The sequence below is a fragment of the Bombyx mandarina genome, chromosome 26, assembly GCF_030267445.1.
Source record: "Bombyx mandarina strain Sakado chromosome 26, ASM3026744v2".
NCBI classification, from domain to species: domain Eukaryota; kingdom Metazoa; phylum Arthropoda; class Insecta; order Lepidoptera; family Bombycidae; genus Bombyx; species Bombyx mandarina.
The window spans coordinates 5508490-5525309 of NC_143232.1; the positions used below are offsets into that span (position 1 = coordinate 5508490).

Consider the following 16820-nt stretch of genomic DNA (forward strand, 5'->3'; position numbering starts at 1 on the left):
TGGAAAAATAAAACAGTCACTGAATGTAGTTTCTCAGGTTTTTTCAAAGCCCACTAAGGTCTTTGTGAATAAGCACCATTTAAGACTTTATTTCATCCTTTTTTATCTGGCTTCTTTTCATATTATCTGTTGTTAAAGTCGTTAATGTAGTTAAATAAATTAATTTTATCTTATTTTATCCATACTATTTTTCACTTTATATTATTTCTTCATTTAAGAGAAATATAAAAGGTTAGACTCTATGGTATGATACCTTCGCTTCTGCTGTTGGAAAATTGAACTACTAGTAGATAGGTACAATTTATGGTGCGTTGACAGTTGTATTGATCTCTACCTAGTCTGTGCAGTGCACTACTGTGCAGTTGACAGACCTTTATTTACTAAAATCCACCTAAAATCAAAATAAAATCAAAGGCAAATAATAATCAATAAGTAAATATCAGATAAAACGTACAAACCTAAGAACTTAATAAAATTCAAGAAATAGTGTACCTATTGTTTTGTATTTAACTCTTCAATTTTGTGCAGTAAAGTTCGATAACAATATAATACGACATAGTAACATACAAAGTGCACAACTCCAGGTTCTATTTTTCATAAAAGCGAACTAAAAAGCAGTCAAAGTGGCAGGCGGTGCGATGTGGCCGGAGGGGAGCAGTGGGAAGAGCTCGAGCGAGTCTGCAAAACAGCAAGAAGCCATCTTCAATGAGCTCATGCAGGAGTGCAAATACAGTGCGCCGGGGGCTCGACTCTCAGCCCGACTGCGCACTGCGCTCGAAAGGTACTTACATACTTCTTGCAAGTTTTTCCGTTTGAACTGTTTATTTTTACGCTTTCATCTCATTTTAACATAAGTTGCTTCTATGTAAAAAAAAAGTAATAAATAGTAATGGAGAGAAATAATTAGCTTATGTCATTGGAACAATGGTTGAAGAAAACAATGAAACTATGTTTAGATTGTTTTCAATTGAATAAAAATGTATTTTTAGTACTTTATTGTAGACAGAGGGGAATCATTAAATTTGATAAATAATATTTATCATTTTTACAAAAAATAAAACTAGTTTCTATCTTTAAAATTTATAAGTATGTTGAATAAGACAAAAAGTAGGATTCTTGAAGTTTTGTTTTATTCAAATATACATTTTCTCCTATGGAGAAATTCCCCATTATCGATCAATGAAGGTGTTCCTGTTTTTATACATAAAATACATATCTCTATACTGTGTTGTAGTTGTTAAATACCTTCAAGATGTTAAATTTAATGATATGAGGTGGCCTGTGCACTCATCTGACTTATACCTCATTGAACAGGTATTGGGTGGGAAACAACAAGAATAATATTGGTGTATCAACTTGAGTATTCTTAAAAAGCAATAAAAAATCGTATTAATATTACAAAAATAGTTTAAATCTATGGATCAAATTGAAACCTAAGTTTTGTTAGTCTTTACTTTAAACCATGAAAAATATTAGGAGCACAAGTATGGTGAGTTGATGTTCTTCAAGCTATACTGTGCTGCAGGATGAAGCCGGAGCAGCGGCGCGCCGTGTGCGACCGCAAGCGCGACGGGTGCGCGCCTCTGTTCGTGGCGTGCCGCCGCGGCAACGTCGAGATCGCGGAGTACCTCGTGCACGTGTGCGCCTGCGACATGGAGCTGCGCGGCCTGTACGAGGTGCCCGACGAGCGTTCCGTGCACACCGTCACGCCGCTGTGGGCCGCCGCAGTCTCCGGCAGCCTGGAGGCCGTCAAGGTGCTCGCCGAAGCCGGCGCCGACATCAACGCGGCCAGCGACAGTGGCTCCACGCCCGTGCGTTCCGCTTGTTTCATGACGCACTTGCCCGTCGTGCGATACCTCGTGCAGTGCGGCGCCGACATCCACCGTCCCAACCACAACGGCGGCACCTGCCTCATCAACTCGGTGCAGTCGGTCCGGCTGTGCGCCTTCCTGCTGGAGCACGGCGCCGCGGTGGACGCCCGCGACACTCAGCACAAGACGGTGCTGCACTACGCCATCCAGGAGCACCGCCTCGAGACCGTCCGCCTGCTGCTGGAGCACGGCGCCGACCCGCTGCTGACGTCGCGCGCCGGCGACGACGCCCTGCGCACCGCCTGCCTCAAGGGCGCGGCGCAGGTGGTGCGGCTGCTGACGTCGCGCGTGTCCTACGAGCGCGAGCGGCTGGCCGACGCGCACGAGCTGCTGGGAGCCACGCTGCTGGACGAGTTCAACGACGTGGGCGGCGCACTGGCGGCGTGGCGGCGCGGCACGGCGCTGCGGCACTCGGGCGGCGCGTACCTGCGCAAGCGGCCGGCGGCGGGCGCGGGGGGCGGGGCGGGGAGTGCGGCGGGGGGCGCGTCGCCCGCGCTGCGTGCGGCACTGCGCGGCGCTCGCGAGTGGCGCACGCCGGCCGACCTGCAGGCGCTGATGCACGACGTGGACGCGCTGCGGACGCAGGCGCTGCTGGTGACCACTAGGATCCTCGGCCCTCACCATAAGGACACCATCTTCCGGCTCATGTACAGGTACGACCAACAGTGCTTTCATGATCAGGAGTTTCTCATCGGATCTTCTCAGTGGGTCGCGATTCCGACCCGATGGTAGATTCAATATAGCCCAGCTCTTGCTAGGGCAAAGGTGTTAGCAGAGCCTCTCAGGCCTAGCTCCGACAGCCCGCTTACACACCCGGCGAAACCAGTATAGCCCCTCGAGGCTACTGGTAATTAAATAGGCTAAAAAACTGCTTAATTTATCACAAATAACTAGCATAAAATAGGAATTTTACAATAACGATATATTACATTATGCTGTCCCCACCCCCGCGCCGCGATGCGCGCCGTGTGCTCGTCTCTCTACAATTGTTGACAGCTTCTAGCCTTTTTTAGGATTTTTATTGTAAAGCCCAATACATATAAATCACTAAATTAAGTTATTATTTTTGTATCAGTACCGAAATTTCCCCTTCAGCACCATTTTAAAGACATCTCTGGCCACACGTCTTGGATGCTTCCTGGGCCACATAGCCGATGTAAGGCCCCGTCCTCACACCGCCCCGACGCCAGCATCGTCGCGTAATAAAAGTGTTTTCACTTAAAACATGCAAAACCTCTAGGTCACATCCCACCGAGTAAGGTGGCCTCCCTATAACAATGTGAGAGAATTTCATAACGTCCACCAGTACACCTATTTTGAGTTTGTTTAAAATGAAAAAAGTTTCGGGAATCTAGTAACTACCATTAATACATTTCATATATCTAATTAAGTGGCTTCAAGAGTGCAATAAACCCAATATAAATTATATTAAATCTTGTATTTTTATGGTGTCCTACACATGGTATTCCTGAAGTACAGAGTGGATTGTGACGTTTGCGACCGACAGGGGCGCGTCGTACGCGGACTCGTTCCAGTACGACCGCTGCATCGAGCTGTGGACCTGGGCCCTGCAGCTGCGCGTGGAGAAGGAGTCCGTGCTGTCCGCCGACACCTGCCAGGCCGCCTGCGCCCTCACGCGCCTGCTGCTGGACGCCGCCGCCGCCCGCCTGGAGCGCCCGCCCCCGCCGCCCGCCTTCTCCAGCGTGCTGGCCGCGTACTGCCTGCTGGCCGACGACCTGCCGCGCTGCCGCCAGCTGCTGGACGTGCGGCCCTCCTTCAAGGCGCAGGCCGAGTCGTTCGACCGCGCGCTGCGCTGCGTGACGCACCTGCTGTACCTGCTGCAGCTGGCGGCGCGCACGGAGGCGGAGCGCGCGGAGCTGGCGCGGCGGGTGCGCGCGCTGGTGGAGTGCGACGTGCGGAGCGCGCACACGGGCGACACGCTGCTGCACCTGTGCGTGTCGCGGCTCAACGTGGTCCGCAGCACGTACTTCGGGGAGGAGGCGGGCGGGGGCGGCGCGGGCGCGGGGGGCGCGTTCCCCAGCGCGGCGGTGGCGCGGCTGCTGCTGCAGTGCGGCGCGGACGCGGGCACGCGCAACGAGGCGCGCTCCACGGCGCTGCACGTGGCCGCCATCCCGTACAACTTCTCGACGGAGCTGGTGGAGGCGCTGCTGGAGGGCGGCGCGCACCTGGACCAGCCCAACAAGTTCGGGGACAGCGCGCTGGAGCTGGTGGCGCTGAACCGCGGGTCGCGCGTGCGGCCGCTGCGCCACGTGACGCTGGCGTGCCGCGCCGCGCGCGTGCTGCTGGCCGCGTGCCGCGCCGCGCGCCGCCCGCCGCCCTACCGCGCGCTGCCGCACACGCTGCGGGACTTCCTGCGCCTGCACGAGCCCTAGGGCCTCTCTCACTATCGTACTTTGTAATGCTCAAATTATTTTGTTGCCCTCCTTCGGTTGCTCCGACGAATCACTCTACGGACCAGCACCGCTTGTATGCTTTTGTAAATAAAACTATTTTAGTTAATTCTTCTAATAAATAGTTAATATATGTAACGTAAATTGATATTAGATAATTATATTATTATATAACTCTCATTAAGTGTACGCTAGTGAGCGAGACGCGTGTCATTTGTCAAAACATGTTTTAAAATATTTATTTAGTAAATAAATTTCATCGACTTTCACTGATTTGTTTCAGAATGTCGTACTAAATTATTTGAATGGGATTGTTTTACGGTAGCGATATTAGTCAGCCATTATTGGCTCGCGGTAATGATAAAGAAGACACGGTAGGTATAGTTGTCCGATGCGGCGTGACGTCACGGCGCCGCTCACAGATCTTTCAATAAATGGCACATGTTTAGTGGACGTTGTTTTATTTACAAACCTCAGTTACATCCTACATACAAATACCGTACTGTGTTCATATTATCAATACAGTTACAGACATATTTGATAATTTCACCTCTAAACCAATAATAAATTCATGAGTATTACAATAATAATATGTACTAAGGCCAGTTTCTAGTTGTACTTTAATATAATGACCCCGAGCGACAGCGGCGGGAGTCTGTACAAAGATTCATTTCATTTTTAATACGCTTTTATTAGCTTCAGACGTATGTATGTTACGGAATCTTTGAACATGACTTTGAAATGTCGAATTAATTCGAAATTTGGCATACTTATTAAAGACCGATGACAATACAATATGTATTTAAAAAATAATCATTGACAAAGTTGAAATTCAATAAAAAAATGAGAAATAAATAATAGTTTTAAAAAATTAAAAAAATAACCTTTTATAGAAAATCCAATAAAAAAATTGAAAATAAATTTTAATAAATTTAAATTAAAATATTTTAAGAAAAATGATTTTATTGTAAAGAAGCGTGGGGTGCTTTTCAGGATATTATTAAAAAAGTACTGATAGCATGCATCCCACGCCCTGCTTCCGTCCTGCTCAGCGCCCGGACCCCTCGCCGTGTCGGTACCTGGAGCAGGTTCTCTGAACCTTTGTTTCTTCCGCTCATTGTCAGCTCACTACGGGTGTGAAGATCCCACAGCAGAATTGTGTAAAATAAGGTATTGCAGAAGCTTATCGACATATTATATTTTATGAATAGTTTCGGCGGCGCGACGAACGATCTGCAACAGTACATCTTATATCAGCATAAATGTTATTCAATTTGATATTTTTTGAATAAAACAAACAAACTTACTGTCCATGAACAGCGTGGAACGTGCGGCGTAGGAAGGGGCTGGATATCACCGGGCGGTGAGCGCGGTGAGCACGGTGAGCACGGTGAGCGCCGTGAGCACGGTGAGGGGGGTGAGGGGGGCGAGCGTCGCGGCGGCGCTCTTGCGGGCGATGTTCCGGTTGTGTCGGTCCACGATGTAGATGCGGCCGCCCATGCCTGCGCGGGGACACGGCGGTAACAACTAACGATCTTCGCTAACGTTCAAATTCATTTTGTTCGAGATTCATATTTCGATCCTGCCTGTCGCTGCTGTCCCTGGGCCCGGGTAGCGCACATTCCGCAAGTGTATATATTTTAAGGACACGTCCTTAACACATGAACGGGTTCCATGATGAAAGCATGACATAGTGGTTAAAAAATAAATGATTACTAACGTGGGCATAATTTTCAATAATATCGTGTGCTTTGTTAATTAGGTATACTCATAACTATGCTATTAAATTTATTACTTTGCTAACATTTGAAATGCGAGCAGTAGAGAGTAGAGATAGAGACCTGCGTGCGTGAAGGAGTTGTAGTACACGATGTCCGGCCACGACGAGTTCGGGGACACGGTGAGCGCGGCCGGGCTCGCCGACGCGCACTCCCACCGCAGCGACCTGTTGTACGCGCGGAACGTCACGTAGTCCGCGTCCCGCCGCCGGTCCGCCTCCTCCGCCGCGCGGCCCAGGCACAGCCCGCCCGCTGCAACACGCCAGCCCAGTTAGTCGCACGCACGCACGCACGCACGCACGCACCCGCACGCACGCACGCACGCACCCCCCGCACGTACCGGCCGTGGGCTGCAGCAGGCCGCGGCGCGAATAGTGCAGGCCGGCGAGCACGCGCACTTGTCGGAGGGCGGAGTCCGAGAGGCGCTCCAGGCCGCCGCCCTGCTCCGCGGTCACCACCAGCGGGTGGTACTCAGTGGCAGAGTGGGGCTCGTTGCCCCCGTACACCTGCACACACAATGTCCACTAAATAAATTTGTATATAAACAACAATATATAAGTTGGCTGTCACAATATAAACTCAAAAACAAGAATCATTTTTGGTGAATGTACACGTTCGCCAAAGCTAGGTCGAGGGTCGAGCGGCGCGCTGGGAAGGCGCACGCACAGTCGGGATGCTGTTTGCAACAGGGAGGAAGGCAGGAATGTGTGACGTACGTAGAAGGTGTAGGTGAGTCCGCGGCGCAGCTGGATGTCGGGCGCGAGCTGCCCGTTGACGTACCAGGCGAGGGGGGGCGCGTGCCCCTCCGCGCGCCCCGCCACCCCCCGCGCGCCCCCCGCCGGCCCCACGCGGAACTGGAACACGCGCAGGGTGGGGTCGAACAGTTGCGCCACCTCCCACGGACTCGGCCGCGCCCTGCTGCCGCTGCACCACACACATCACGCAAAACATTATTTCTTTATTATGATACCTGAATATTTAAGGTCAGCGGTAGGAGCAAACAAGCAAACAAACAAATTTTTGCGTTCCTCTAAAGGACAATGCCCATTTTATATGGGCGTTTGGGCCCCTAAAAAAAGTTGTCCTGTCATGATGGTTTTAACTTAATTTGATAGACAAAGAAATATCGTTTCATATTCAGAAAACGATTTTATATTCTCACTCAGGTTTAAGAGAAATCTGTTTTTTTCTGCAGCTAAAATTAAGTTGTTAATTGTTTTCTTCGAAATCAATAATCGCTCTCATAATTATTTACAGTATTAAATAAGTTAATTGTGGTTAATGTTGCTAGAAATAAGCCCTTACGTACATTTTATTATTATTATATCCTCATAATAATAATAAAATGAAATGAAAATCCGGAAGCCGGCAACGATATTGTTGTTGTTGTTTTTAAATTCACAAATAAGCAGGCAAAGAGCGTAGCCTATACAGCCTAGTCTGTCGAAGTTATATATTTTTTATGTCAATAAAAAGCCGGTGTATCTCTTTTTATTGCTTTTTGGGAGTTTTGACGTCAACTCGACGAATACCACATTGACTGAGCATGAGTTTACGCAGACCTTTTATACACAATATTACAAATACAAATAATACAAATTACACAATAAACTATTAAAAAAACATTAAAATAAAACTTCAAGTGACGCTTCACTCGGGTTGCTGCCAAAACTCTCTGATCATATTATATATAATAAGAATAGAGTAATGGTAGGCCATTGAGATTTTTACTAATGGAATCATTAATATCTAAAAATATTAAATAAAATTACTCATGGTTTTAAGTAATAATTATCATTACAATATATAAATATTGAATTGAACAAAAATAAACTAAAAAGTCTGTGAATTATAACCATTAGCTTTTTATTTGTTGTTCAAGTAACAGACAACTCTTTCGTTTGGCAGCATATAGGTTTACTATAAGGCTGTATGGACTAACAAGCCCTTTGCCTATTGACGAATTTAAAAACTATGGCACTAAGTTTTGGGATGTTATCAAATAAGTAATTTATTTTTTTGTAAAACAATACCCGGGCGAAAGAAATGTTGATACATAAACTAAACAACGTAAAAAAATAAGGCATAGTTTTTCAAGTACAAATAGTTTAGACATAAAGTTGGCCCACTTTTGGGCATTGTCCTTTGTCCGACAGTGTAATTTATATAGCGGTATGAAGTAACTGAGTGTGTCTAGTTAAATGATAACTGAACCAATTTGGAATACAGTTTCCCTTCGGAGTACTCACATGGTGAACTTGAAACAGTCATTATCCGGCAGAGTGTTGTTGAGGCGTATGATGACATCGTGGCGTGGATATAGGCGATGGAAGGCGGGCTCCATGAGGGAGTCCAGCTTCCCTACAGCCCACACTACATAAAGGTCTCCGTCTTTTTTCCACTCTCGGTCCAGAGCCTCGTCTTCGAATCAAAATATTTAGATTAGATTGTGCAATTTCATCGAGAACATATTGTGAATAATTTTGAATGAGTAAACATATAAACATTTGTGCCATAACGAATTCAGAATTACAAAGTTAAAGTATAGAGAAAGGTGAGATGTTACCGGGCTGCTGGTTGGTGCGGTAGGTGATGCGCGTGAGAGAGTCCTCCCGGGACGCGTACAGCAGCTGCGGGGAGTCCAGGCCGCCCACCGCCGTGTCGCGACACACGCCGCGCCACACGCCCAGCACGCGCACGCACTGCACACACGCGGGGGTGGGGGAGGTTCAGTGGGGGCGGGGGGTCGCGGGGGGGCCGCCGGGGGGGGCGCGGGGGGCTACGTACCGGCGCCACGTCCGAGATGTTGTAGTCGGTGACGAGGCCGCGCCTCTCTGCGAGGGAGTAGCGCGCGACCGCCACGTCGGCGCCGAGCATGGCGGAGCGCTCCGCCGCGCCGGAGATGCCGAACGACATGTACTCGTCCTCCTCTATCTGCACACGACACTCACTTTGTCAAAACCACATGTACGCATCACCTTAACTGATCGCCGAGAGTTTGTTCAGAGTCCAAAAAATCATTCAACATTTTTTTAAATGAGAAGACACAACCAGACTTAATAAACATTTGAAACGATGATCAATCAGTTACCTGTCCCGCGAGTTCGATGGTGATCTCCCTGCCGTGGACGTTCCACGAGACCTGGAGGTCGCGGTGCAGCTGCTTGCACTGACTCAACTTGCTCCTGCACGTCACATTTATACAATATAACTAATGGAAACATTAAAACATTGTATTCGCGTTATTTCGTTAATTTTATATTATTATTTATATTATTAATCATTTTCCCGAACGTATCATATTAATGGTGCACCACTATCTGAGGTAGACTCTATTAGGGATCTGGGTGTGACCATTGATAGTAAGCTGCAATTCAGCACACATATTCAGAATATTACCAGAAAGAGCTTTAAAACATTGGGATTTATATTTCGCAATTGCAAAGATTTCAAAAAACCACACACTAAGATCACAATTTATAATGCTCTCGTACGCAGTACCTTGGAATATTGCTGCATTGTGTGGAATCCTTACTATGAAATATACAAGAAACGATTGGAAAGTGTCCAGAAACGGTTTCTATGGTACTTGTCTTACAACTACAATCTGGGTAGGAAGTTACCCAGCTATGAAGATAGACTTTGCCACTTTAATTTGGACTCTCTTCTAAACCGGAGAAAACTAATGGGGGGTATATTTCTGTACAAATTAATTCATGGAATAACCGACACGCCTAATCTATTAACCCAGATAAAAATATCAGCCCCTAAGTACCTACCAAGAACGAAGAAATATAAACCGTTTATAAGAAAGCCCGCTCGTTCGAATTTAGGTGCTTACTCTCCCTTAAACAGAATCCTTTGGGACTACAATAATGTCCACGGTAGCGCGGTCTCCGTCAATGTTCCTTCGGAGTCGTCCGATTGCGCTGAACTTATTTTAAGTGAAATAGATGTTTTTTCTGATTGTCTCACTACTTACAGGAAAAATCTGTCGCGGATCATCTCCCAATTAAATTAATCATAAGCAATGAATGAAATGTATTCAAATCTTAGCTGTATATTTTTTTTATTTTTGATGTTAATGCACTGTCGATTGCACCTATAATTGAGGTGACATCAGCCATGAACTTTTGTCAATTTGTCAATGTTTTGTATTGATGATCACTTTGTTGGTGCAACTTAATAAATAAATAATAAATAATAATAATAAATAAACTAATTAAAATAATAGTGGGTGTTTTCCTACTATGCTGATGCCTTGAGAAGCTATTTCAGCTTCGCTCTAACGTTTGTAGATGAGCTCCCGGGGCTGAAACCGGAGAGTTGCTAACACTGACCCTAGCAAGAGCAGTGCTTCGCAGAATCTACCGCTGGATCGGAAACGCGACCCACTGAGGAGATCCGGCGAGAAACTCAGTGAGCTGTGTCTATGAGTTAATTTGCTCGTCGAGCCCTTCGTCGCAAGCGACGGGTTCGACAAGGACGGTGACCGGTGCTTGTGGTGCCTAAAAGCACCGTTAATGGATTAAAATAATAGTGATTATGACATCCAAGTACAGGGGAATAATCATAGGCATATTAAAAATATTTCAAGATGACGTGAGCCAAGACCTACAACATAATGAAGTCGTCGTGGCCTAAAGGATAAGACGTCCGGTGTAATCGTATGTAGCGATGCACCAGTGTTCGAATCCCGCAGGCGGGTACGAAATTTTAATACGTACTCAACAAATGTTCACAATTTACTTCCACAGTAAGGGAAAATATCATTGTGTAATAAAAAACAAACCCGCAAAATTATAATTTGCGTAATTACTAGTGGTAGGCCGCCTTGTGAGTCCGCACGGGTAGGTACCACCGCCCTGCCTATTTCTGCCGTGAAGCAGTAATGCGTTTCAGTTTGAAGAGTGGGGCGGCCGTTATAATTATACTGAAGTCGATGGGCTCCGGTAGCCATGTAAGGTGGGCTGTGTGTGTGTGTGCGTGCGTGCGTGCGGGCGCGGTTTACTCGTGCGGGTGCGTGACGAGGGCGGCGGGCGGCACGTTGAGTCCGTCGGGCACGAGCACGGCGCCGAGGCTGGCGCGCGCGGACGCGTCGTACACGGAGATCCAGTTCACGTCGAATATGGTCTTGCCGCCCGGGAGCTCTAGCCGCACGTCTTCGCCCTTGTACGCGCGGATTGGCTCCAGGCTGACACACAGATAATCAGATGTTTCTACATTATTTATATATTGATATGTATAATGTTAAGTTATACAGGGTGTCCCCCAAAAGGTATATGAAGCCGAAAACTGTAAATAATGTTCTACTCTAATAAACATAGTCAGAACCCTACTTCGACAAAGCAGCGCGACACGATAACCCTCTTGTCGGGACCGCCGCTAATTACTTACCCGACGCGTCGGGGCAACGCAAAGCCGCCGTCGCCCGAAACATGTCTTGTCGGATCCTCCGGATTCGCTCTCGATGCTTTTAGACCTCTCGAGTACTAGTCACCGTCCTCGTCGATTACGACGAAGAGTTCGACGAGCGAACTAACCCATAGACACAGCCCACTGAGCTTCTCGCCGGATCTTCTCAGTGGGTCGCGTTTCCGATTCGGTGGTAGATTCTGCGACGCGCTGCTCTTGCTAGGGCTAGTGTTAGCAAATTCACTCATGTTGAGCCCATGAGTTCACCTACCCTACTGGGCGTAGCTGGAGTAGCCTCTTAGGCTCCCAGCGAATAGGTAGGCAAAAACATGTTTCCTCTTGACATATCCTTTGTGGTGAACCCCATATACAAATTAGTACAAGTATTTTTAATGGGTGTACTGACTATCCATATTCATCAGGTATTTTGAAGCCTCGTGATGAAGGCTGTGGCCCGACTCCCGTCCAAAAGTAGGCTTCTTCTCCACGGCCGTCGTATCTGAATTCTGGTATTCTGAAATCAGAAAAGTAAATTTAAGTATTGTTAGATTTATGAATAATGTCCCAGTACATCAAGGTCTAAATTTCATGAACCAAAACATCTTTAACTTCACCAAAAAAGGAAACCTATGTACTTGTGAAATACAATGATTTTGTCATTGAAATAAATGTGACAAAGAAAAGTGATCTAAAGTAGTAAATAAATAATAACTCTCACAATATGGTAGAAGCGTCAAGTACTCTCAGAGGTTTACTTGTCACAGCAGCAGAGGAGAATGCTGCTAGTGACTGAGGTGCTGGAGCAGAGAAATCTTCAGGTATATACACATCCCCAAATGCATTCTGTGAGTCTATATCATAAACGGCAAACCACTTGATTCGGGATATCCGCTTGCCTTCTGGAAGTGTGAGTCGTACTTCCTCATTGTAGTATCGCTCCAGGACATTGGTTCTGCAATTAATAAAGGATATGTAAATATAAAGCATATTTTACTACTCAGCTTTTAATTATTAATAATATTTTATGAATAAATAAATTTTGAATTTCACTGACTTGCCAAATTGATCAGGGATTATAAAACCCTGTGGGCCTGGCCTCCCAGAATCTCCAGCCCAGAAGAATGTGTCAACTCCAGTACCATCATAGTTAAAATTCACCAGTAATAGGGTCCAGTCATCTACAGCATACACATCACCTGATACCTGGAGTATTCAGTTTTCAATTAAATTAAATATTTTCTATTACTAGTCTTGGACAATGTGCTTTGGTTTTCTAAGGCGGAAATGTGCACTGTCAATGCTTAAGTGGCTGAGTTCATTAGGAAATAAAATAATAGAACAATCAACATTTTCAACAACCTGCCTTCAAGGCACTAAAATGGAGTTCATCTTGAAGATGGAAAAAATTAGGTTCATACAATAATCTCAAACTATTCTCAGTGTGTGGACATGTTTGTGTCAAAGAAAATAATAAGGCTGATGATTTAGTAAAAATGGGCTCTGACGAAACAATCATATAACCTGAATATGATGATGATGATTATAGATAGGATGAATCATGATCGCTAGGAATTATCATCTGGGACAATGGTTACCTGAAGCTCTTGTATCTCAATTCTGTTGCAGGCTTATTGGAGGTGGTATTTGGAGATGAGAAGTAGAGAACAGAGGACTGATCTATCAGATCCCTAGTTCTGAACAAGACATACCTTACCTTAAGACATAACTAAGAACTATTATAATAAAGCTTAGAAACTTATAATTGGGCATTAATGACTACTGATAAAAGTGAATACATTTTTACATTTAAGTAGCTGTAAATTAAGCAGGTGAAAATTGAATTGAACCACACTAGCAATACTTTCAAATCTTGTTTGAGAAGGAAAAGTTTTGTACTCAACAAGAACAGTTGAGGCCCTTTCAATAGCTTGATACTATAATAATAAAAGTAAACTGGATATGCACTATTGATGAATTTATTCAACAACAATTCATCAATAGTGACTCAGTTATAAATAAGATGATTGAGTAATTTCAAAAAATCTATCAGACCTTGGAATATACTGTTAAGTTCTTGGAGATTTGGCTCTATGTTTGGAGTCCAGGAAGCAGATTAGCTGTGCAATTCAATGGCACCGAGAGAACCAGTAAACAAATAGTTTAAAAAAATATTATGTACTAAATATATGTTGAATATTGTAAAAAATGATAATTTTAGTAAATATGGGTAATTTTTAAGCATATGTAAGAACGCACTCTCTACTGCAGTTACTATTTGTACCAAGACTGCAGCAACTTAATGTCAAAGCCTTGAGTTAGCGAAATACGATTTCGCCTCAAAAACATTTAAAATTATTGGCAAAATATTTACCTGGTGGTGGTAAGTATTAAACTCGCCAATAGATCGTCCTAGGTAGGGACCATTATCATCCTGCGTATAACATTCTGAAACCATTCATATTTTTGTAAAAATGCTGCATAAATAATAAAAGAGAAAGTTTATTGTTTTTGCCATTTTAACACGACTTCAACTATTATAAAATACCTTTAGCAAGTCCTATGAACAAGATGAAACCAATATATAACATCTTTATCACACTTCGTTTCACTTATGACTTATATTTTAATACTTTCTAACTTGAAGAGATTGGAACATTTCAACTTCGCAAACTTAGTTTCGTTAGTTTTGTATTCAACTTATTTCCGGTTGTTTGACAAGTTTGACATGTCGCACAGAGCCTTCGTTCTCGATTCTGCAACTTAAGTTAGCTGTTCAAGGTTGTAGAGTAGTGATTGGTTTAATTGTTTCTAAGTGGAAAACAGTCCTTTCCTATTGGACGAAAGTACACAGCTTACATACATATAATTTTTATTAAGTATTATATTTTGATGCTAGTAATCTAGTCACTTCGACTAGTAGTTCTGCTGGCTGTTTATAGATGACTCTTACATTAATTTCTTTGTTACTTGAGCAATGAAGAATCACTCTATTATTATTTTATTTAAATGTGCATGTTTTTGTTCAAGTTTGGATTCTAAGATAGTTACGACTGAAGGGCAGTATTAGAAATAGCCTTTTGTAAAAACACTCCACCTGTGCCTCATCTCCGCCCCCGGTGAGCTTAACGGCTTATTACACTTGGCTAAATGTAGTCGACCGATTTCAGAAGTTTTAGAGCAAGTTAGAAGCTTCTGATTACACTGTTCTAAATTCAGTTACTGAATCAATTGTCAGTTTAAACGCGACGAAGTAAGACGTGTCGTGTGCGTAAGAGGATGGCCCCAGTATTGTCTAGACAACAATTTTTTTTTGTTTTTGTTTATTGTTTCACAGTGACAGAAATAAATACATTTTATTCGGAAGTAAAAAACAAACTAAAACGCCCTTACGCACGGAGAGCTATGGGACGACTGAAACCATTAAGTAACTAAATGCGATTACACCTTCCTAACTGCGTTTCTAATTAGCCTTCTAAATGATTTAGTCAGCCAGAAACCATTCTTGCTACTGAATTTAGTAGGCTAATTTAGGAGGCTTACTTAATGCTATTACACTTCACTAAGCCTTTTACAATCCAATTGATACTTTGTCCTCATGTGTGTCGCTATGCACTTGCAGTTTTGACCCACTCACCATCACGTAGATTACAGATCGCGTTACGTTATTAATGTGTGTGTGACTTCACACTACATACGTTACTAAGATATTAATATCAATTAACCAATAATAATTAGTATTGAAGTGTGACTCTTTATAGCAAAGGCTTGCGCGGTGCCACTGAGTTCTGCGAATGTTGTTTTTAACAATATTTAATTTCAATCGTCGGCTTAGGGTGTTCGGCGCCTAATTAAAGGGTAAATATATTAAGTAAAGCTTATCTGAGCTTACAAGATCATCCACGCGAGTGCGTACTCGGGTTAATGAGCGCCGCCTAGAAATTGAACACTTGTATGAAATTAATATGAAGTAATAATATAATTAACTTGACTTCCTTGTGTAAAAGCTCTCGAGATGTGCTTCGACGATTTTAAAATTTAATTACGAAAAGTTTCATTAGCTTCTATTACGGATTACACTATTGTGCTATTAACCTTTTTAGTGCTGAGCTTATTTTCACGTATTTTGCAGAAATTGCTAAAGGATTTTTGAAATAGATACCAATACCAAATACCATTAATATAATGTAAATTGTACCTATCTAAGCAATAAAAAAATATAAAAATTTTAATTAAAAAAGTACGTGTGGCACTCGGGGACTGCAGCGGTAAAGCTATTGCATAGCATTTTTAATCCACTTATGCAATTATAATTAGAAAATAATAATTTAATATTAAAACAATAATAAAATAAGACCGCGCTATATTTATAAACATTAACAAAAGCAAAACATTAACTGTCCCCTTCATAAGCCAGACCGCGTGAGAGAGAGATGGGCAGACTTTTCATGATGCGCATGCAGTGCGACGTCACGCCGCGCGTTTATTCACAAAGACTGCACAAGCGCAACGTGTGAATGTGTTGAACGCGAGCTAAATGGTAGGCGGAGTGGGGTGTTAGGTTTTATTTTCGTTACGGAATTTCTTGATTCGGTCGCCGCGATCAAAGCCCGCGATAATAGCTTAAAAATACAAAAATCAATGATAAATTCACAGCTAAGTAATTTTAAATGGTTATTTAGAAAAATTATTAACTTATTAAAAATGTTCTACCTGCGCGCGCTCAGTCACGTCGTTACAGGTCTATGCTTAATAATACTTAATCAAATTGCGCAAATAGTCGGTGTTCCGATCGACACTTTATACGCATTAACAGAGTCGATCTATCGACGGTTCGCGCTCAAGCGGTTAATAACTGGAGTGTGTTTACAGTTTACCCACGCAAACACACATACACACACACACACACACGCGTGCGTTTACTCTGAGTTGAATTAGATTTTTTTGGTTTTTGACAGTTCATTTTTTTATTTTTTATTGCTTAGATGTGTGGACGAGCTCACAGCCCACCTGGTGTTAAGTGGTTACTGGAGCCCATGGACATCTACAAAGTAAATGCGCCACCCACCTTGAGATATAAGTTCTAAGGTCTCAAGTATACTTACAACGGCTGCCCCACCTTTCAAACCGAAACGCATTACTACTTCAAGGCAGAAACAGGCAGGGTGGTGGTACCTACCCGTGCGGACTCACAAGAGGTCCTACCACCAGTAATTACCCAAATTATAATTTTGTGGGTTTCATTTTTATTACACGATGTTATTCCTTCGTCGTGGAAGTCAATCATGAACGTTTGATGAGTACGTATTTCGTTAGAAAAATTGGTATCCGCCTGGTATTCGAACATC

At 43.9% G+C, this 16820-nt stretch overlaps 2 protein-coding genes across 3 annotated transcripts; one reads left to right on the forward strand and one right to left on the reverse strand.

Annotated features, from left to right (window-relative positions):
• Positions 1-323: 323 nt before the first annotated feature.
• m-cup (ankyrin repeat protein mann-cup) lies at positions 324-4730 on the forward strand. The gene is made up of 3 exons (XM_028172328.2): positions 324-781; positions 1526-2524; positions 3379-4730. Exons 1-3 carry the CDS (start codon positions 639-641, stop codon positions 4262-4264), a joined length of 2028 nt encoding a protein of 675 aa, XP_028028129.2. The 5' UTR covers positions 324-638; the 3' UTR covers positions 4265-4730.
• On the reverse strand, positions 4727-14237 carry knk (cytochrome and DOMON domain-containing protein knickkopf). 2 transcript variants are annotated; one of them, XM_089738888.1, is made up of 15 exons: positions 14021-14237; positions 13847-13920; positions 12530-12678; positions 12194-12427; positions 11882-11989; positions 11072-11254; positions 9152-9245; positions 8848-8994; positions 8627-8762; positions 8310-8481; positions 6777-6984; positions 6401-6566; positions 6124-6312; positions 5590-5784; positions 4727-5529 (listed from the first exon to the last, which is right to left on the reverse strand). In XM_089738888.1, the coding sequence occupies exons 1-14, from the start codon at positions 14061-14063 to the stop codon at positions 5636-5638; spliced, it is 2052 nt and encodes a 683-aa protein (XP_089595014.1). In that variant the 5' UTR covers positions 14064-14237; the 3' UTR covers positions 4727-5529; positions 5590-5635. The 2 variants fall into 2 exon arrangements, with proteins under 2 accessions (XP_089595014.1, XP_089595013.1); XM_089738887.1 differs by having other exon boundaries at positions 4727-5515; positions 14021-14236.
• Between the last annotated feature and the right edge of the window lie 2583 nt (positions 14238-16820).